The sequence below is a fragment of the Tamandua tetradactyla genome, chromosome 7 (assembly GCF_023851605.1).
Source record: "Tamandua tetradactyla isolate mTamTet1 chromosome 7, mTamTet1.pri, whole genome shotgun sequence".
Classification (NCBI taxonomy): domain Eukaryota; kingdom Metazoa; phylum Chordata; class Mammalia; order Pilosa; family Myrmecophagidae; genus Tamandua; species Tamandua tetradactyla.
In genome coordinates, this window is record NC_135333.1 from 133,195,497 (window position 1) to 133,217,982 (window position 22,486).

Consider the following 22,486-nt stretch of genomic DNA (forward strand, 5'->3'; position numbering starts at 1 on the left):
TTCATAAATTAACTTATATTGTATCCAAATAGCTGATTTAACAGTGATTTATAGTTTTATATGTAGCAAAATTTTCTGAGCAGACCACCCAAGATTTAAAGACAATTTCACATTTTATTTTGCCATGTTTTGAGATTTTATAAAATCTTGAAAATGTTGTTAGTTTAACATGTCGATGTTAAGCATGAATGGCTTTTTGCATGAATCAAAATATTTTATGAAACAGAAAAATTTTATTTAAAATGCTGATTGAATACTCTGATGCAGCTATATTTTTTCTAAAACAGTGTATGTTAGTAGGTCTCTTGTGATAAAATTTTAATGTTGAAAAGTTTCTGTGCAGCATTTAATTACAAGATGAGTTTTAAAAATGATTTGTGGACAATGCATAGTAATCAAGGCTAAATTGTTATGGTGCAACACATCTGTATGAGTAAGGTGTTGGGCATATGATTTGTTAAGGTAAATTTGGTTACCTTTTTTGTTAAATATGGAATAAATTATTCATGTTTATTACTAATTATAAAATGAATAGCAGTATCTCATAGAAAAAGATAAAATGGGCATGGACAAAAAAAGATTTTAGTTTTGTTTGAGAAATTCACTGGTTAATTAATGACTTTGAAAATCATAAAACGTTATGAGTTTGAAGACAAATGATAATTCTAATAGAGTTATCTAGACAACATGAAGTTTTGGGGAATAATATGGTAGAGTTATTAAATGTTTAATCATCTAAATGCATTCACAATAACATTCCTTAACAGATCAGAGAATGGTATTAAAAATGAGCTGTCGGGCCACGGTGGCTCAGCAGGTAAGAATGCTTGCCTGCCATGGCTGAAGACCCGGGTTCGATTCCCGGTGCCTGCCTACGTTAAAAAAAATATATATATGAGCTGTCTCTTGCTCTCAACAAATATGTTTAATGAAGGAATGAAGGGTGAATGACAGTTTACGAAAGCCCCACTAATATTGATGCTTGATGCTTATCAGTCTTTTCTGGTTTATATCTTCATCCTAAACATTTTATTTAGAGATTGAATTTCTCATTGACTAATTTTGCTGTGCACATTTCAATTTAAAATGTTTTAAAGTCGATTTTTATTGAGATGCAATGGCAAATTATTTCTGTTCTTTGCACCTTTGTATTTAAAATGTATTTGAAATCAGCCATTTACTTGAAAATTTAAAATCCGCATTTCATTTATTTCAATTAGTTTTTTTTTTACATTTAGTATATCTGCACTTGTATTAGTAATTTCAAAATGCATACCACAAAAAAATATAGTATAAAATGATGGAGATACCAGTTATTTAAGTGGATCATAAGAGCTAGACATTTATAGAACTTAAATTTACTCAGTAGCTACTATGATGAGCATTTCTGTCAACACTGGTTTTATTTAGTATATATATTCAGCTACATAATTAAAACAAAGAATGGAATTCCAATTTAAAATCCTTAGATTATTTGAATTTTAAGTAAGCAAAGAAAATCCAGAATTCTATAAATACAGTTTTGTAAAATTTTGTTTTGTTGCAGAATCTGTGGCTCATTATCTATGGCTCAGATAATGAAAAAGCTGTTTCTTTAATATTGTTTTAATACTGAAATATTTTATTTGTAAATTTTAGGTAACATCATGGAAAGTTTCAAAGCTTACCATCATATTATTGGTGAAGAAACGGATTGGAAACTTAATCTGTACTAGTTTGTTTCTACCAACAACTTGTTTTCTGATCCAGGAACATTTGTTTTATACTTTTTATTCCCATTTCTTTATCTGTAAACTAAGAATGACACAGAATTTGTATCTAATTTTTCATAATTAAATGTAACCCTAGGTGTTGTACTACCTGACATTTCCCCAAAATTTCTTCCATGGAACTTTATTTCGTTGCTTTAAGGGAGGACAAATTAGAAAAATAGAAGGTTGAGGAAATCACATAAGTCTGGGAAAGGTAATGAGTTTGATCAGCCAAGTCTTATTTCTGTTACTGGAAGGTCCTTGGTTCCTACAAAGTTAACTGTAATTTTTGTCTGTTGGTTCATTGCTATATCCCAGCAATTGAAATTGTGTTTGCCACATAATAGGTGTTCAGTAAATATTTGTTGAATGAATAAATGATTATGAGTGAGTAGAAACATCTTATGTATCAATATTATGCCACACTGTAAATAATGTGATCTCTGTTCTCAAGGAATGTACATTCTGATAAGAAAGTTGGTCACTTTGGGTCAAAGTTTTTATCTGTAGGATGAAGGAAATTCATCCTTGGCTGATCAAACTCATTACCTTTCCCAGACTTATTTGATTTCCTCAACCTTCTGTTTTTCTAATTTGTCCTCCCTTAAAGCAAGGAAATAAAGTTCCATGGAAGAAATTTTGGGGAAATGTCAGGTAGTACAACACCTAGAGTATACTTCATGGTTTTATAATTCTATGTAGACACTCCTCCTTTGCCTTACTTATGGATAGAGGGAGTAGAAATAAGCAGCATTGTATTTCTTTTTGTCCAGAATGGCAGGCAAGCTTCTTGGGATAGGATTTCAAGCACTGGAAGTTCTTCTGAAGCATTATTGGAGGAATGTGTAGATATATTTAGCTGGGGGTGGGAGGACTAGGGAATGGGGTTTCAGGGAAGTGGGAACAGACTATGGGTACTTAGTGACTAGATGGCATGTTAATATATAAGGAAACATGGGTTCAGGAGAGAAATGTAATGAATAAATAAATGGAAGGAGGAAAGCTGCAGACAAGTGAACCTGGTTCTCAGTAACTGAGAGTGTGACCGTGAACATGTCAAATAACTTCTCTGTACCTTGGATTCCTCATAAACCAGATCACCACTTCTCAAAATTTAATCTGAAGAATATTAGTCTGACAGTTACCCTATAAAAATGATTCCATCATCAAATTTGAGAAAATCCATACTACCATAGTTTATAAATTCTAAGAGGCACTATTTTTACATCTCATCATTTTAGTAATCCGGATACATTTTTAAATCTTTGTAGTAAGAAAGCATTATATCATAGTTTAAGCTACAGTTTTTTTTTTCCCTAAGTAGAGCATAAATTAATTGTATGCCAAAATCCCACATATTAAATAATGCACATCATCATAAGAAAGTCTCTGAGAAGGTCTGCATCATGAAAATGATGTAACCACTATTTCCCCAATCTGATTTTACTGTGGAAATTTCCCCTTCTCTCCTCCAAGAGGAGAACCTATTGTTTGTATATTTTTTGAGCGCCAGAGGAATCCTGGACTAGGTAACCCAAAATCTTAAGAACAGAGGGTGGGCCCCAGTGGCTAAGCAGGGAGAGTTCTCACCTGCCATTACAGAGAACCAGGTCCGATTCCTGGTGCCTACCCATGCAAAAAAAACTTAAGACCAGAAAGTTAATGGAATATTAGTCATAATAAAAGATATGGGTTTGGCACCTTAAGAGAGGTAAAGGACTCAGAGTGTAATAACAGGCTTTTTTTACTTTGTTATTGTCCACCCTTTTATTCTTTCACAGATTTATTAAACAAATGTTATTATTGTAGTTTTTAAACTAAGTTCTAAGTAATAGAAAAACAGCGAGAAGGCATGAAATGTTATATGCTTAGAAAACATCTTTTAGGAAGAATTAAATAGCAATAATTAAAATGAAGAGTTAATTTTTAAAGAATACTTATTTAGTGCCTACTCTTTTTTGCTCTGGCATGTTGCTAGGTGTCAAAGATATAAAAATGACTGAAAGATATATGTGCACTCTCCCTCAAGGAAATATTGAATAATTCAAGGGAAGCCTTTACTTTAGTTATGTGGATGATAAGGAAAAGTGTAAAGTTGACTTATTTTTCTTCAGAATCTCTCAGATTTTTCTGCAATGTGTAAATTCAAAGATTTAGCTGTCAGTTGAGTGGCAATTGCAGACTTCTTTTCTGTCCATTGTGCCTAATTTAGATTTGTATGTTGGTTTGGGTGAGAATTAACTTGCAAATTTGAAAATTGGCAAAGTTGAGTTTTTAGACAATAATAAGTTTTCCTTCTAATGAAGTATATTTAATGTTATATTTAAATAAAATTCTGCATGATAATCTAAGGGATGGCTCCTTTTCTTTCTTTCTTTGGGTGGTTAATTCTCATCTCCCATGCAAACTCTGCTCCCAAGAAGAAGGGGGAGGATGGCAGAGAGCTATTATTTGCAAGACTTTTTGATTGCATGTGAAATGTAGAATGGAAATGAGCCTGCCTGTTTTTAATTTTTTTCCTTCTGTATGGGCTATGATGTTCTAGTGAAGATCCATACTAGAAAAAAAAAAAAGAAAAACAGGGAAATCCAACTTGGTTAGACATTTCACATGCAAACAAATAGACTTGAAGTTAAATGACTTTTTCTTCCACTATTGCCACTTGATGATGGCAGTGCCTTTAAGAATTCTCCTTTTACTCATCTTCTTTGCAAACAAGAAAATGCTTTTTTGGATCAAGACATGTTTTAAATGTTTTCCTAAACTCTAGGCTTTACGGTCCATATTAACATGAAAATCATTGCTCTCAATATTTGCATTACAGTTTGAAGAGTTGATTAAGTATTCTTTAGTTCTTTTTGGTACTTAAAGAATGTTGATAAAATGACTTCTACAATGAATTCAACAGTTAAAAACTTGTAACACAAATAAAAGAAATGTAGAATGTGGTTTCTATCTTTTCAGAGTCTTTCAGATGAATTATCTGAAAATTGTCTCTTCTCCAGAAAATCCTGCAGCTTCACAAATTAGATCTTACTATTAAGGCTAGAATTTTAAATTATGATAATAAACTTTAGAGTTGTGGAAGTGCACTTCCATTGATTTACAATGAGAAAAATACCTGCACATTTTTCTCTTAATCTTAAACTGCCTAATAACTCCTCTTCAAAATCTGAATCCACATTATATCCTATTTTTGTTTCGTTAAATTAGCTCATACTGCTTATGTGAAAGACTTTGTATTCCCTTCATTAGGATAGGGATCATGGTGCAACCATCAGCTTGTCTACATGAGATTCTCAGAGGGAAAGAGAATATTTTCTTTCCCTCTGACCCTGTAGATGTTGTTTCTGCAGTTTGAGTTTTCCATATCCTAATTATAAATGGACCTAATCAATCCAGGTAGGCAATGGTTTAGAGTATTAATGCCCTTTATAAGATTGCACATTGTATTGTTTGTTTGTCTTATCACTCTGAAAAGAATATGTGCTCTCCTAAGGCAGAAACCTTGACTTACTCATTTTTAAACTTACAGTGCTTAACAGCTCTTGATTCACTGTGTTTATTAAATATTTGTAGAAAGTATGAATTAATTATAGGCTCAACAGTTTATGTCTTCAAGGAATTTACAATCTGGGAAAATAAAGCAGAAACAACTGAAGACTTTTGAGAATAATTGCAAAATATTATATTAATTCATGTAAATAGTGCCTTAAAGAGTAAATACACTAGTACCAAGAATATGTAGATGAAATGAGTGATCAGAATGGGGATGACTTTATCAGGGTATGTAGACTTAGAAGGAAAACTTGCTTGATAAACAAGTTTATCTAGTCAAATCTTCAGCATGGCATCCAGAAGACTAATTTTGTCATTCAACTATCACCTCTAAAATGTTTAGTCTTGTTAATTCAAGAAATTTAAAAATGGTATGTTGCTTTGGCGTGCTTATAATGTCCATTGATGTTAGTCAAAACGCTGGTCATGAGTCAGTAGAATGTAACTGAAAGTTATCTGTGGAGTTGTCTTATGTAAAGTAATGGAAAAACAGCAAGACGGAATGAAATGTTATGATTATTATGACAAATAAAGATTAATTTTTCACATATAGAAAAAAACAACAATCTTTACCTTAGAAACAATTACCTGCTTTCTGACTCCTAAGACTTGGAGCCTTGTTTTCTTTGTATTATACTTAGCGCTTGGATGACAGATGAAATTAAACTGAGTCTAGATTAAAAAATTAAGAATGTTTTGGAAAATGAAAACTAAGTCGAGGTGCTAATTTTAAACTCTTTTTAATTATGGGTGTTCTCTGCCATTACCCTGAAGACGTAGTGTTATTGAAGTGTCTCAGAAGGGTAGGAGCTTATTTGGCCAAGGGATTTTGCTTTTTAGGCTCATCCAAATTTCATCCTTAAAAAACATCTATTGAGTATCCTTTCATACATGGCTCCATGTTGGGAATAATAATCTATATACAGTCTGGAAAGGATGACATTAAATAGACAAAGCAAATTACCAGAGCCTGCACTCTGATTGTACAAAGTTCAGCCAGACAGATACTCTTTGAGAACTTTATCATACTTTGATTCCTTTTGGCATTAAAAAAGGCAATGCCAGACAATGTCTGTACTAAGTAGGGAGTTGTAAATTTCCTTGTTTAAAAGTCTATTCACGGGCGGTCCACGGTGGCTCAGCAGGCAGAGTTCTCGCCTGCCATGCCGGAGACCCGGGTTCGATTCCCAGTGTCTGCCCATGAAAAAAAAAATTCTATTCATGTGTAAGTTGTTACTCATCTATCCAATCACATTCAAGGTTTAGCCCTTGCATTGCATATGTCAGTTTCTGTCTTACCATTACAGGTACCACTAGACTATGGGCTTCTTATTTGTATTCATGTCTTATATTGGATGTTTCTTCTCTACATTCTGAAACCTCTTCCTCCAAATATCAGCCTGGTCAACATTCTCTTCTCCTTTGGGGCTTTGCTTAAATGTCACCTTCTCAGTTAAGTCTATTTTGACCACTATTTAATACTCACTCCTAGCACTCCTAGTCCTCCTTGCCCGGCTCCACTTTTCCTTCTTGCATATCTATCACCTTCTAAGCGAGCATATAATTTACTTATTTCCATTGTGTTTTATCTGGTTTCTACTTTTGCTGGCATGGGAGCTCCATTTGGGCAGGGGTTTTGTTCACTGGTATATCCTACGTACCTGGAATAATACAGGCATGTAGTAGGTATACAATAAATAATTCTGGAATGAATGAATAAATATATTTTACTTAGTAATACCTAGCACTCTGTAAACACTCAACATTTTTGATGACTTAAATAAACAATAAGAAAAAGTGTTGAGTCAGTGGTCTTCAAAATAAGTCCTAGAGTTATGGAAACCAGAGGACTGAAGCAAAAGTGTCTTGGCATCGTAAATTATATGTCAGTCTCAGAATTATTTTTCCAATATGTGTCTACTTTCAGAGAAAACTGAAAAAATTGGGTATGGTTTCATATGATGGAACTTTTCTTCCCACTGGTGCTTTGCCTTTTTTCTTAAAATCTTTGTTATTTACAGGAATGCCCCCCCCTCGAAAGAAAACTAGAAAACAACCCCCCCCAAACAACAAAGCAATGCTTTATGATGTATATATTACATTCTGTTTGAAATATGGACTAGATTTGCTTTTTAAAATGTCTGCTTGTTTAGAAACCCCTAATGCTACTATGCCTGGAAGAAAAATTTGTTCAGTTTTCAAATATGACAAACTAATAACAACTTGAAAATCAAAATCTATAGTAAAAATTAAAGTACACTATCTTTAAATATAGCAGCAAGACATTTTAACATGAAATTTACTCTTTTAACTCAAATTCAAAGCAAAACAAGATATTATCTCTTATTCATTTATTATTTTGGGAAATACTAGTTTCATTTTTCTGACCCTGGAATCAAATTGAACTCATGAGGCTTTTGTTTTGTTTTATTTTTATTTTTTACTCTGAAATAGAAAATTTATGACTTAAATGTGCTCAAAGATTTAGATGAAAGGTCTGATTTACTTCTTAACAGGAAGTTAAAAAGCTTTTCAACGTTTTATAGACTTGTGAGAATCCCATTTGAACCTTGTCATTGACCCTATGTTGATGGAATGAATATAGGGAAAATAGGCATTGGCTGATAGACAAATGAACATATTTTCCTATATGTGCTGTAGTGATTATCAATTTTTCTCTGTTATTATTGTAAGTTGTTAGCGGTAGTTTTTTTAAGTTGAAATTTATAGCATAATTTAAGGAGATGAAAGAAAATTGTAGCATAAATTTTCCTCACAGAGACTATAATTTCATGGGCTTTGCAGGCAGACAGCCCTGGATTTAAAATCAATATATCTATTTGTTCTTTGTCCTTAGGTAAGTTACATTGTAAACTCTCTGATTCCCAGTTTCAGCATCTGTAAAATGGGTGTAATATCTACCTCCTAGAATTACTAGGACAAATATGATTATGAGAAAGTACATGTGGAAGACACTCAAATTTTAGTTTTCTTCAATTCCTATTTTAATCAGTTCTAAAGTTTTATTATGAGTAAAATACTGTTTAAAGGAAATATTATAGAAAAAATTACCGATAAAATATTACAGCACATCTGACCTAGTTATCTATTAAAATACAATTTTGACTTCAGAATTCACTGTCATCGGAATGATAGTGTTATTGCATTTATTCAGACAGTTTTTGGTAAATATTAATTGTTGTGGGATCCTTACAGCAGATTGTGAGTGTAGTGACACAAACGTAGAGTTTGATTGCCCAAGGTAACATGACTAGGATGTAGGTAGAGCCAGAAAGTGAACTCTTGCTGTAAGTGTATTTCTTTTTTTACTGCTTTACATTAGAGCTTCAAAACAACATGGGTTTTAGGGCAACAGAATGGGATAAGCTTGAATATAATAGGGACTTTGAGCATATTTTAGTAAATAAATACTCTTGGATTAGGTTCAAGATGAATCTGATCCATACCAAAGTTATTCTGTGGGGAACAGTGTCATGATTAGATACCAAATGGCAATATTACCCCTCAAATAAACTGTTTGTTGTGTGTGTTTACACATACACTGCCTTCAAAATATGCTATTAAATATTTAAATAAAAGGAAAAATCACATCATACTTTAAAGCCAGTTTAGAGGTCATTGAACAGATGGTATATAATACTAATGTTAAATTACTCTGTATAATAAGAAAATTGCAGTACCTAAATGAAGATAGTAAAGGGAAAACATCAGTGAATCACTCTAGAATTTCAAAATGAAATGGTTTCTTCAAAATTAACAGTGGCACCATATGACTTTAGAAAAGTGAGTCTGATAGGAAAAAGGGAAATTAGAGCAAAAGTGAAGTTTCTGTTCTTATATATGCCAGTTTTGGGTTATGACAGTAGAAAAGCTGCTGTAATAGTATAGCTCTCTATTGTCTAGGAAATATATTATTATTATTATTAAACCATGTGGCAAGAAATGTATTAAAATTTAACTTCTTATTGAATTGTTTAATATAAAATCATAATAATTGTTTCTAGTCTACATACACTTCCTTTTGCTGTTAGATATACTTTAAAAGCCTAATTATTTTGAGGGCATAGTATGACAGAATAAAATGTACAAAGTTTGACAGCTTTAAATAAGCACCAGAATTTCTTAAAGAACAAATCTCACTTACAGTTAGGAAACAATATTTATATTTAAGGTTGAAAAGCCAGGATGTAGGAAAATTTTGCTAATTTGGAAGGTGACCTTTAAGTGCACCAAAACCAAATAATTTGTAGGCTATGACATAGGGCACATTCCTCCAAAATTTGTGTGAATACTGCTTTAGTAGTGCTTGAAAGACAAACAAAGAAAGCTGGAATGAAATCTTTATCCCCCTCCCAAATAAGATGGAGACCAACAAAGGAGTACAGCAAGCATGCTTTCAAAGGCTGCCATTAAAATGCAGTCTCTGTAGCACAGTTAATGAGATGGGTCATAGTGGAAAACAATCTGTTTTTAAGAATGTTTAGATCAAAAGTAATTTCTAATCTATGAAATAAAGTCTCTTCAATACCCTGTATTCACCAGTGTGGCTTTTATGTTTGTATTATTTACTTCAGTCAGATGTTTTCAATTTTACCTTTTTCTCCTTGTAAAATTCTTGACATGGTTCGTCAATACTGACCAGCAGTTTTATTCTTTTTCTTCAAAAAAAGAGAGATTTTGAGAGAAAGAGAATGAAAAAGAGAGAAACATCTTTGTCTAAATGATTTGCAAGCATCTGTGCTTTAAGCTACATTTTATGAACACTCCTTAGTAAATGACTCAAGGTAAAAAAGCAGAAAAGCATCCAATGTTAGGAAATTGCAATCCAATACCATGTAATTTAAACCTGCAGTTGCTTCTCTTGTACTAAATGACATACAGATGGGTAGCTTAGTTCTCCCAATGCAGGGAACACAATTGGTCTTTTTATATGAATGAACATATATTAATGAAAATATTTTGGACAGAATTGTTTAATTCTAATTGTACAGGTTTTAATTACTTATGCCATTAGAAAGAATAATTTTAACCAAAATATTATGTCATATTTAATTTGCAAGTACCTATCTTGCTCTTATCACAACGCACTAATTTTTTAAGAAACAGTTGCAAGCTGTTGAGAGGATTTTTCTGACAAGACATATTTCTCGGGGCAATATTTCCATCTACCCTATGACGATATTAAATTTATAAGTAAGTAGATGTTTGGATTCAGCCTGGTATGGTATGGGATCCAGTGAGAAGTGAGCAACATGCCATGAGTGATGTGCCTATAGTTCTTGTGGATATTTCCAGGCCAGAGCTGGGTTGAATTTGTAAAAGGTCGGCAGAGGCGCTGTTTGACTATCTGCAGGCCTACTCCAAGGTGTGTGCATCTCTTTGGCTCTAGTTTGCTCTTTTTCTGCCTCCATATTTCCTCATGGAGAATCAGACATTCTATCTTGGTGGCCCTGATTCTGGAAGCTGAAGTAGGCTTCAGTCTCATAATCAGGATAACTGTAACTGGCTAGTTAATTTTTTCCTAGTTTAATTTCAGTGATCTCACATTAGGTGCCTTGAAAAATAAAGGAATAGAAAGCATTTCTACTCTTAAATCATATTTATATATGATTTATATATTTTAAAATATTTATATTTCAAAAGAAGTTGAGTTTAATATTCAGGAAACTAAGCAAGCTTTCTTTTAGTAACTTCAAACATGGTAAGAAATCTTTACATTTAGGACCCTCTGCAAGCCTCTTTCCTACTGTGATGAATGGCAACGAAAAGCAATTTCACTGCAATGAGTAATGATTGTGCTGTCCTGGAGTTATATTTCTTTTCAATCATTTGTGCAGGTAAAATAAAATACTATATATAAGCAGGTGTTGTATGAATATTTTATTGCAGTCTGCATAGGTTGAAAATAAAAGGTGCCATTGTTATTAGAATTACATTAAAATTATTTCGCCATTCAAATACACTTAATCACTGAAGTCTTCCTTGGTATACTTTACAAAAAGAAAATAGGTCTCTAAATAAAATCACATCCATGCTTCTTCTCTTTGTCTCACCCCCACCCCCCTCCTATTTTTCTCACCATTTTTTTGGAACTTCTTGAATCAACATTATTGTAAATGCCTTCTCATATAGTATATTGAAGCTTCTTGCTGCCTGGTTAACACAGTAAGATACAGCCTTTAAAAAGACATTTGTTTTTAAGGATTCTGTGTTATGCAGACACTAGTGAAGTGTCTAACAGGATTATAGAGAACAGCAATTCCTAGTCATGGAAAAGTACATCTTTGTGATGTAAAAAATAATAAATAGGAGGGTTGTTAAGCCGCCCAAAATGGAAAGGTTTCAAGCTATTCTACCAAAGTAAAAAGTCATTGAATGGAGAGTTATAACTTAACATCGTATGCCCTTCATCTTGTATACAGTGTAAATGTTTATAAATAGAGTTACACAGTTTAAATTCATTTGGAAAAAAAATCCCTAGAATTTCAGGGTGTTGGGGAACATAAAGGACTTAACTACCATCTTGTGAATGTTTAGTGAGTTTTTAGTATCACATGCTAGAAGCTTTGGCTATAGCACATTGTCATGGCTGCATTAGAATCACCTGGATCATAAGAAATATTCTTTTTTAACTTAGAGAAATAATCAACTGCAGTTCAGGTAAGGTTTTCTAGTGCGTTAGAGACTAGTCTGGTCACTGACAAGTGAATGCAAAAGCTGTACTGTGGCAGCCAGCCAAAGCAATTATTCAAGATTCAAGCTAAAAAACCTTTCTCCCATATCCTCTCTCTTTCCAGGGTCATGTAGGGATAAAAAGAACTGTAAGGTGGTCTTTTCCCAGCAGGAACTGAGGAAGCGGCTAACACCCCTGCAGTATCATGTCACTCAGGAGAAAGGGACAGAAAGGTAAGGTGATCTATAAGAAGTCATTAAGCAAGAATTAGTTGTCTTCATCCCTCACTGGTCTGTCTTTGAATCCCCTTCCTTGGCAATTAATTTAAAGATTTCTGAAATTCTATGCTGAATTCTACAAATTAATATCCTTGAAAAGTCTGAAAATTGTATTCTTTAGGTCAAGAAAATTTTACTTTTTAAATATATGTTTTCCCCATTTAATGAACCTCTGTCTTATGCAAAGTCACAGGGTTTTTGTTAAGGGCCTGTTTTTAGTTTACTACAAAATGTGTGGAAGTAATAGCGATTTAGGTACATTTTTTGGGAAGACATCACAGTAAGCAAAAACCATGAGGGACAAGGCACTGTGCCAGGATGCTGAAATTTTGAAGGTGGCCATTGTAAGTATAGACATTTTGGCTGCAAAAAGAAGGTAGCATAATTTAGTTCCTTTCTACCCCACTCCAATTTCTTTTTGAAGCACATGTGGAGAAAGTATTTATTGGCTCATTTGTGGTTGGAATGTCAAAAATTTTCAATAACTGCCCTCACATGGCTTTAGTCCTTGGAAGTTCGCCCTAAGTCCTGAAAAAAGAGTTTGTTCACTTCAAGACTGTAATGAATAAAGTCTCTCTCAGCTGATTCCAGGTAACTTACCAAGGTAACTTACCCAGCTCTGACCATTTTGTTGTCTAATTTATACCATAGAGCTTGGCACAAGTCTGTAACCTACCTCTTATCCAAATTTATTTGTGATGTAACTTCTTGTTTTCATTCATGAATTAAAAGAGCTCTTTACCACACATGGGGTCCTTGTCAATAGGCAACACTCTCTTCCTGTCACAGTATATAGCATTTACTGAATTTACCAAATGTTAACTGTCTGACAAAAGTCCAGTGAGCCAGCAGTGGACTTAAGTCTCAGCTCAGGAGGACTTCTGTCCGTCCTGTTGTGTACATGACTAGCAAAATGATTTAATGCGCACAAACAACCAGAGATTAGGTCATTCTTTTGTGTTTATAAAAAAATTGGACCTCATAAAGAGGGTGAAAGGATAATAAAAACAAGCTGTAGAGCACATAGACTTTTTGTTGGGCTAGCACAGCTGATTTGTATTAGCTGAATGACCTCCTAGCCTTTAAGATTGTTAACTTAGAAAAATATTCCCTTAAAGCTGCAATATTCCTTTTCAAACCAAAAAATAAGACTCCTTCCACTTGTAGTCTTGCATCCTTCTGCATTTTTAATGGTACACACCCTTGGTTGGACTCTGTAGAGTAGCACAAATCTTATGTAATATTTTTTTGACAAATCTAAACTAGAGGCATTTTCAAAATAGGATTTTTTTTCCCTAAGCATTACATAACTAGATGGCTTGATTTTTTATTTAACCTTCACTAGTTTGGAGTGGTTATATGCACGTTATTATATAAATTGGAAATATATTAGTAAGGTTCAGATTTCCATATGTTTGGTCTGTTCCCGTTTCAGGACAAAAAGCACTTGAAAAATTTATTGGAGAAAAATATTTTAAGCCAATATATTCTATAAGAAATAATGCTAATTTTGTTTAATTTTTTAATGCTTTGTTTATTGTTTATCAGTGCCTTTGAAGGAGAATATACACATCATAAAGATCCTGGAATATATAAATGTGTTGTTTGTGGAACTCCATTGTTCAAGTAAGTAAGTTAAAAACTAATAGAACCCCCCCCCCGAAAAAAACTAATGAGTATGGACGTGTTATAAGGTGGCAACAAACAAGTTATGCTTGTTCATTTTAGAATCTTTCCATTACTGAATTTTCTTATTTTTGTTCCCCTCTCCCACAAAAAAAACCCAAAAATAATTCTTGACTTTTGTGTTGAATTATCAGTTTGATAAACTGGCAGATTTATTCTATTTGGATCTTTAAAACACCCAGCATTTACTTGTTCATCTCAATAACCACGGCATTTGGCAGAGTTATGAGAGATTTTGGTGAGCATAGAAATTGATGGCTTTATTTATTTTTCTGTCTTCTAAGTGATGACTACTAAATTTATTTACTGGACTATAATGAAAGTTCTTCATGTATATCGTTTAGTTTGAATAATACCCACCAAACAGATTATCCATGCTGCTGCAATGAAGGGTAGTATTTGTATTGAACATAACATGGGGATTATAACAGATACTTAGGCACGTGTTAGCAAATTTTGTAATATGAGATTAAGACTTTTTGCATTGACCCCAAATCTTTCTTTTAAAGATTCCAGCAGTTTACTGTAAATAGTTTACTATAACTTTTCTACCCAAATATTTAATTCAGAAAATGTATCTTGAAGACTATGGCTCTAATTCAAGAAGGGAAAATCTTTACCAAAATTTTATTTATATAAGTGGAGAAAAATCCTAGGAGCCCTGAACTTCCCATGAGAATGTTGATTTTGGGGAATAAAAAGACAGAAACCTTAACTGAGATTAAATGTAATTTAAAACAGAATTACAAAGTTTCTTAGGGGAAATGAATAAACAAGGATCTGAAACTTGTAGCAAAACAACGTACTTAATATCTTTCCATAAATGCTTCCCTTTTAAAACATTAGCGTCTACAGATTTTCCAGAAATCACAGGAAATAGTAGTTTCCTTGAAAATAATTTTTTAAAATTCAAAAAACCTTTCTTAAATTGCACAATCCTTAATGCACATTAGTGTTAGTTGAGAGTCTGCTCTGAATTCTTAGTATTTATTCTTCATGTTAAAAAACCAACCCTTCAAATTGACACTCATTTCCTCTTAGAAATGCATGTCCTTATGTTTCAACAACTTTAGCTTGTGTCATAATAATTGACATAACACTTAAGATAGTTGCTGAGCCATGTTAAACTTGTTAATATCCCAAATGGTAAAAATTGGCCACATCCCCTTTGCTTTTTGTTTAAGATTCGTCTTCTCTTTTCCTATCATGTGATTCAGTCAAGTAGTGGATCTAAGGAAAACTTACTGTTTTAAATAAGAAACAGAACCATTGTAAATTAAGGATTTAACCCATATGAGATTTTGAGTGACAAATCCTAAAAGCAAGACTCTTATCCAAACATAGATACTGATGGGAGTCAGATTCCACATTTGATGTGATACTGCCTCAATTTCCTTTAGGATTCTCGTAAGGGAAACTTTTATTTTCTGGGTTTTAAAAAATATAGTTTAATATTTTTATTTTACTTTTTAAAAAATTGTTTCTCCTTACTTGGTTTCTTGTCTATTTTGGAAAACAATTACCTGATCTATCCTTCATTTTTTATTGCAGTCATTCATTGGTTTAGTGTAGCTGCCTTTAGACTGGAGAACATGTACCTTAGGAGTCCATAAAGACTTTCCTGGGGTTGCAGGGCATGAACAGTTTTGAGGGAATCAATTTTCTGATCCCCACCTTCTATTTGTACGCTTTATTGAAGCTGATGTCTGAGGAAGAGTGTGTGATCTGCCACTTCTTTTTTCTTTTTCTCTTTTTTCATAATCACCCTATTCCCGCTTTACAAAAGATGTCATACCTTTCGCCCATCATAAATCTTACTGTGATTTATTGCCTGGGGTAAAACCTTCAGGTCTTCAAACAAAATGAAAGTTCAGGAATGCATTACTTCTGAAGCAGAGCCCATGAAAGCAAGGCAAAAAAGCATTGATAAAATACTATTGAAAATGCTCCTGGAAAGTCTGAATCAATCTGTCTGCTTATCTTTCTCTTCATCTGTAATCTGTCTACATCCATTTTCTAAAAAGCTACCTAAGTGAGAAGGTTGCCACAAGAATATGTTTCAACATGTTTATTTGAATTTAAAATATGAAAATCTTTTTCTTTTTTGACAGTAAATGAATTGATTTGGTTGACTGATTTGACAGTGAGGCTGGCTTTTCAAATTAGGTTATAGGGGAATTCTATTCATTTAACTATCTAAATACATAACTTTAAGATTTCAGTAAAAAATATATATTTTAAGCATGTATACTATATATGGAACACCAGAAAATTTACCTCTTGCAATTATTTAAATTTTTGATAAGAACTTTGTTAATTTAAAATATGTGAGGGAGTATATATCAGAACCCAATTAGGATACACCTTCCAGTAATTTGAACAGGAAAGTTTAATATAACGAATTATTAACTATAACGGGATTGTATTAATGAGGGATGAGCTAGAAAGAAGTAAAGAGAGATTCTAAAGGACATAGGATTATCAGATATAAGAATTAACCACTACCCCTTGGGTTTAGATAGAGAGCCCAAGAAATAGCCCCTCACCTGCCACTCCTCTTTCAGGGCTCAAATCTAGACCTGATTGAAGAGGGCATGGCTGTAGCTCACTAAATGACACTGTGGCTCTATGATGGTAGAACTTGCTGGAAATTCAACCTCTGGAACTTTCTGGAAATTTGCTTTCTGGAGTGCTAGGGAAAGCTGTCTCCATGGAGGTGTCTCACAAGGAGGCAATCCTTCACAGAACCACTGGAGGGGAGTTCTGGGGGAAGCTGCTGGCCCAGTAGATGCTAGTGATCCTTGTGTACTGCAGGCACTTGGCTCTGGAAAAGCCAGGAGAAACTATATACATATGCTGGAGAAACTAAATGCACTGAAGTAGCTGGGGCCTGGAGAAATCACTCACACTGCAGGAGCCTGGCATTGAAGAAGATGCCCATGCTGCAGAACCCTAGAACTAGAGAAACTTCGTGGGCCACAAGAGTGTGTTGAGTGAGCATCCTAGAACCAGGGAGGAAAATTATTTTCCTCCTGCACTTCTCCTAACAAAGCGTAAGGTCATGCCAGCTAACAAAAAATATTTAGAAGGCTCAACTTAATTTTAGCAGAGCAGACAAAGCAAGTAGATTTCGAGTAAGAGACAACCAAAATGATAACAGGCATAGTCTGTATTTTTTTCAAAGTTATTTTTAGGGTTCATGAACATAAGTTTGAAATCACTCATTAGTCTAGTGAAGTAATGGCCCTACTATCAGGACCTCTCCTGATACAGTTAATTTTATGCCCTGAGCACAAAGTATAGGAATGTTTGTGTGTTGTGTGTGTGAAAGCATGTGGAGTTTTTCTTTATTAGAGAGAAAATGGGGAAGGAAATTCATAGAACAGACTAAATAGAGGAATGGTAAGAAAGATAACAGTGGGAGGGAAACAAATAAGAAAGGAAGAGAAATAATAAAAGTAGTGCTAGATTTGAAAATGCCTACTTATTAGTAGTATGAAAAAGTTGTTTTCCCAACTGCCTTTTCTGTTATCTTATTTATGCTTATAGTGTGTGTCTGTATGTATATGAATATATATATATATTCATATACTTCTTTACAAAAAAGACCATTGAATTATTCTCATTTCATTTTCAAACTTTTACTTTACCCTAAATACATTCCCTCTCTGAACAAAATGTTACTTTCTTACTGCTTAGCAAGTACAAGAACGTTATTCACAGGCTTTGTATAAACTGAATGTGTAATTTATTTCATGGTTCACGTTTTCTTAACATTCACAAACGTTACCAAGCTAGTTTGTTTCTAATACAGTGTTGCTGACTTTCAGTTAGTGAACTAACGTGCAGAGGCAAGAATGTTCTCTCCTCTGGTTCTTTGAACTTCCAGAATTTCATAAAATGAATTTATTGTGCATCAGATAAACCAGAGAGGGCATTGTTAAAATAATTTAATTCACCATTTATATTTTGCTTTTGCCTGACACTTTACCAGGTGTTGTGGAGCAAATAAAATAAATTTATGAAGTGCTTTTCTTCAAGGTGCTTATAGTTTTATTGGAGTGATAAGAAAAATACAATAAACACTTAGAAGATGGGGAAAATATTAATATATAGCTGAATGTGCCTATTTGAAATGTGTTCATGTGTAATTGGAGGATATATGATTGCACCAAAGTAGAGGGCAAGGTTTCATGGAGGATGAGACCACAGGTTTTTTTTTTTTTTTTTTTTTTTTTTTGTATACTGTATGATGGAGGCACATTTCATTCTTTTTCCATGTGACTATCCCATTATTGAAGCAGCATTAGTTGAGTTGTTTTTGTTTTTGATTTTTTGGAGAAGTGCTTGGGCTGGGAATCGAACCCAGGTCTCCCACATGGCAGGCGAAAATTCTACCACTGAACTACCCTTGCACCCACATGAGACCACCATTTACCAGGCTGAGAGAAGGGTTTTGTTTTTTTCAAGTAGAGGATGCCTGGTAGAGAATGTCATATAAAAGGAGGAATTAGAGATAAGATCAAAGTAGATTTTTAAAGGAAATATGCAGAAGACTGGTCCAATAGGAGTAGGGAGGAGGGTTATGTTGAAAGTAATGAGAGATATGGCGGGAGGGCCAAAGGGGACCAGTCAAGGAAGCTCTTGGATTTTAAAGAAAACATTTAAATTCCTACTTGAAATTCTTTAAGCCTTGGGATCTTTTTCTCCAAGAAATCCTTTCTCATCCTCCCAGGGTGAACTTTGGTGTCCCTCATCTGTGTTCCTATAGCCCCTTGTATGTATTTCCATCATTGTATTTACTATTTGGTTTTGTAATTATCTGTTTATATGTCTGTCTTCCCACTAGTAAGTAAAATCCACAATGTTAAGGTCATGCCATAGTCATATTTCAAGTCTCTGGCATGTAATGATCACTAAATAATTATTTGTTAATCGCATGTATGTCTAAACTTTGAGAGATTGTGGGGTAATTTTAAAAAAAAATAATAGTATGATGAAGTGGGAAGTAAACCATAGCAGTATATAAGATAGATTACTGGGGATGAAAAGAGAAGGAAATAGCCTCAGTGAAACTTTTTTCCTTCTTAGCACATTATCCATGTGCAGTCAGCTTCTGAGAATTTTGTTTGAAACTTTAAAGAATCGTATAGGATATTTTATATTCTATGTATTCGTCAGTCATTGCACTGAATTAAAAGATCACTTTAGTATGATTGATATCACTGAATTGTGCACATATAATTATATATGATTAAAAATGAGAAAATTTCTGTTTTTTATATGTTACTACAATAAAAATGAAAAGACAGAGTCCCACTAATGATGATGATAATACTAAAGCAGTAGCTAACACATATAGCACTTACCGTGTGTGAAGAACAGTTCTAAATACTTTATATATATTAATTCATTTAATCTTTATAACAGTACATTTTACTGATGTGGAAACTTAGAGGATAAGAAACTTGTGCCCTTTACACATCTAGTATATAAATAAATTTAGAATAGTAATAATCAAACTTTTAGAAAAGAAGAAAGTTAATGAATTATAGGGAAATAAAGACTGTCTCAGAAATCACTTATGTCAGCTGTATTTTCTCTAAATAGCTTTAAAACCATTTCACATATGGTTTGATATTTTATTTTTGTCACTCTAGTTCGGTTATTTTGTTCCAGCATCAGTGGACCAAATGGAACATGCATGTACACACACACATACACACACCTCAATTCTCTGAAAAAATCTGTTTGTCATAGTACTCAAGTTGGAAGTTGTAGACCATTCCAGTCTAGAAGGCTAGAAACCAAAAAGTAAATAGATTCATTATGGCAGATCATCAAGAAGGACTCAGTTTCAAGTTGGTTGTTATCCTTAGGGAAGTCATATGGAATCCTAATGGGAAGATGTAGCCAGTGTGCAGGAAGCTATCAGGCCTCTTGACATATGGAAGGTAGGGCAGCAGCTGGATTAATGGAAATGATTCTACTTATTGAAATTGAGAAGCCATTTTATTTTCATTTATTTTTTCCCTATCACATTTTCCCAAGTAGTTATATTCCAAACTTTAACCATTTTAAAAATTCCCTTCCTACATTCTGAGAAGATTAAGGCCAACTGACATGAACTATTTTCAGTGTCTTTCTTGCTATTTTGAAATTTGTTTTTATCTCCTTCTTCATCAAAAAAATCAGAACAGGCACTGACTAAAAGCAACTGGTGGAACCAGTTAATTATCAGTCTGGAAGTGTGACCTTAGATTCATTATCTGAAAATGGAAAAAAATAAAACCAAAGATGTATAAGAATTGAAGAAGAATGCCTAATATATGGTATGTATTCAACAAGTGTTGAATACTTGTGGCTTGACCAAGTTTGGGAAACATGTCCTACTATCACAGCAGCCTATGAAACTTTTTATGATGTGAGAAAGCACAGGCCTTATTAGAAATGGTCTGTCTGTTAACAGTAGACGTTAGTGTGATAAGTCACTGCCCCAGCTGTGTTGCTGCATATCAAATGGAACTCTGCTGAAAAATGATTCACATAATATGCATTTCACATGAGCAGTTTTATTCTAGGCTACCAGAAAATTCAAGCCATTTTTCAGTTCTTTAAGAACATAAGCCCTTTCACTGAAGAAATTCTAGTCCAGTGTAACACATAATTTACACAACTATGCTACTCCATGAATGCTTATTCCATTCACTACTAAAAACGGACTTTCAAGATGAACTTTTTCCCCTGTAATGCAATTTTGTGTGTATGTGTGATGGTTTAAGAGCAAGGGAGAGCAAGATAGAGCTTTCCATCCTTTCTCCCTATTCAGATCTCATCTCTTAACCCTTTTCAACATTGTCCATATTATATTTTCTCATAAACCATTTCAGTCACTGTGGAATTCTGCTAGGAAGAGTAGCATGACTTAACTTCAAGCCTTCTTTTTATGGAACTCCAGCTGGAAATTGCTCATAATGCCAGCAGATGTTTAACTTTTAACAAAATGCATTTAACTTGAATTTAAAAAGATTTGAATTGCACTTTACCTTTTTGTAAATCTTTTAACAAAGTAAGCCTTCTAGCACAAGGAAACTGCTCTGAAACAAACGAGACTTTCGAGTTGTGTCTTAAATTTTTGTTATATCTGAATAAGTCATGTTATTCTGAAGAGAATGTAAAATTTACTTCTCATCCCATGGACCCTTCCTGTCTTGTCTCTACATGCAATGATTTACAGAAAAGTATTTATAACAGAGAGTTACTTTTCTGTCTTCATTTCATTTGAAAGCTCAGGCTAAAACCACAGCTGGATTGAAAGAAAAGGACTCCCTAGAGCTACTGGCAGATAAGGAACCAAAAACACTGATAATTCCTTACTCATTAAACCACCAGGGGAAAGCATAAAAAAACGTAAAAGCATAGCATAAAAAAGGAAAGAACAACTCTATTTAGAGAACCTGGAAAACTATAGCAAAGCATGAGTCAGTGTTTATCAATGTACAAATAAAATTATAATTCCGTTTTTCTAATTCAAAGTTTTATACACACACAGAAGAAAATTGAACAATACCTCAATATGAAGTTCCTAGATAATTGAAGGTGTGTGTTTGTGCATGTGTCTGTGTATGTATAACTATGAGTATTTGGAGGAGAGGAAAATGGGAGAAGAGTGGTCTTCTAATAATAATATTAGATCATAATCAGTCTTAGTTCATTTTGCAAATGTAGACAAAAATAGAAGATTAAATTTTTCTTAGTGAGTTAGAATGGACAATAGGTAAAAGTTTAGTTCATGTAAATTTATCTTGTCTGAATAAACTTGAATTGGAAAATTAATAAATATTTATTATTTCAGTTCACAGGCTTTGAAATTACTTAAAGGAGTTTAGAGAAAAATAATATACATGCTTTGACAAGTACTTCTGAGGTAATCTATAGCACTGTTCTTCAGCTAAATGAACAATTCCTTTTTGTCAATGAGAATTGCAAAAACTTTAATTCTGATATGTGTCTTCAACGTGCCTGATACATGGATGAATAGCAGCATTATCAAAGGAAAGTGCAGAAGCCATCTAGGGTACTAAATGGAAATGTAGTGTTGTAAAGTTTCAGCACTGACTTGCTGCTTAATCATAAGCAGGTAACTTAAATATTTGTTCTCATCAACTTTCCAGTTATCAAATGAAATAATTATATAAACATGTTATAAATGATAATAAAGTTTTATGTAAGTTTAAAGTAAGATTTGTTAAAACTGTGCAACTTTAGATGAATTATGATACATTAGTTATTTGCAAATCTCCCTAACAGAATGATTAACTTCTTGAGAGGATTTTTGTAATCCTTGTCTCCACTGAGTGCAAGGGCATATGACTTCGGATATCCTAATAGATTCTTGGTTACTGCTGACTCTCTTAATTATTGTTCTTTCTACATTTTCCAGATTTATCTAATTGTTTATTTAGAGAAGTTGTAGATTAATAGAAAAATCATGCAGAACGGTAGGGTTCACATATAAC

The 22,486-nt window shown here is 33.4% G+C and overlaps 1 protein-coding gene across 14 annotated transcripts in view; it reads left to right on the forward strand.

Moving 5' to 3' along the window:
* MSRB3 (methionine sulfoxide reductase B3) overlaps window positions 1-22,486 on the forward strand; it is a 259,546-nt gene that overhangs the window by 51,423 nt on the left and 185,637 nt on the right. For all 14 annotated transcript variants that reach the window (XR_013155778.1, XR_013155777.1, XR_013155779.1 and 11 more), the window contains 2 exons: window positions 12,128-12,236; window positions 13,830-13,907. Coding sequence is in view for 10 of the 14 variants with exons in the window: in XM_077111325.1 (XP_076967440.1) it covers window positions 12,128-12,236; window positions 13,830-13,907 (187 nt within the window). In the remaining 4 variants the exon portion in view is untranslated. The remainder of the gene's footprint in view (window positions 1-12,127; window positions 12,237-13,829; window positions 13,908-22,486) is intronic.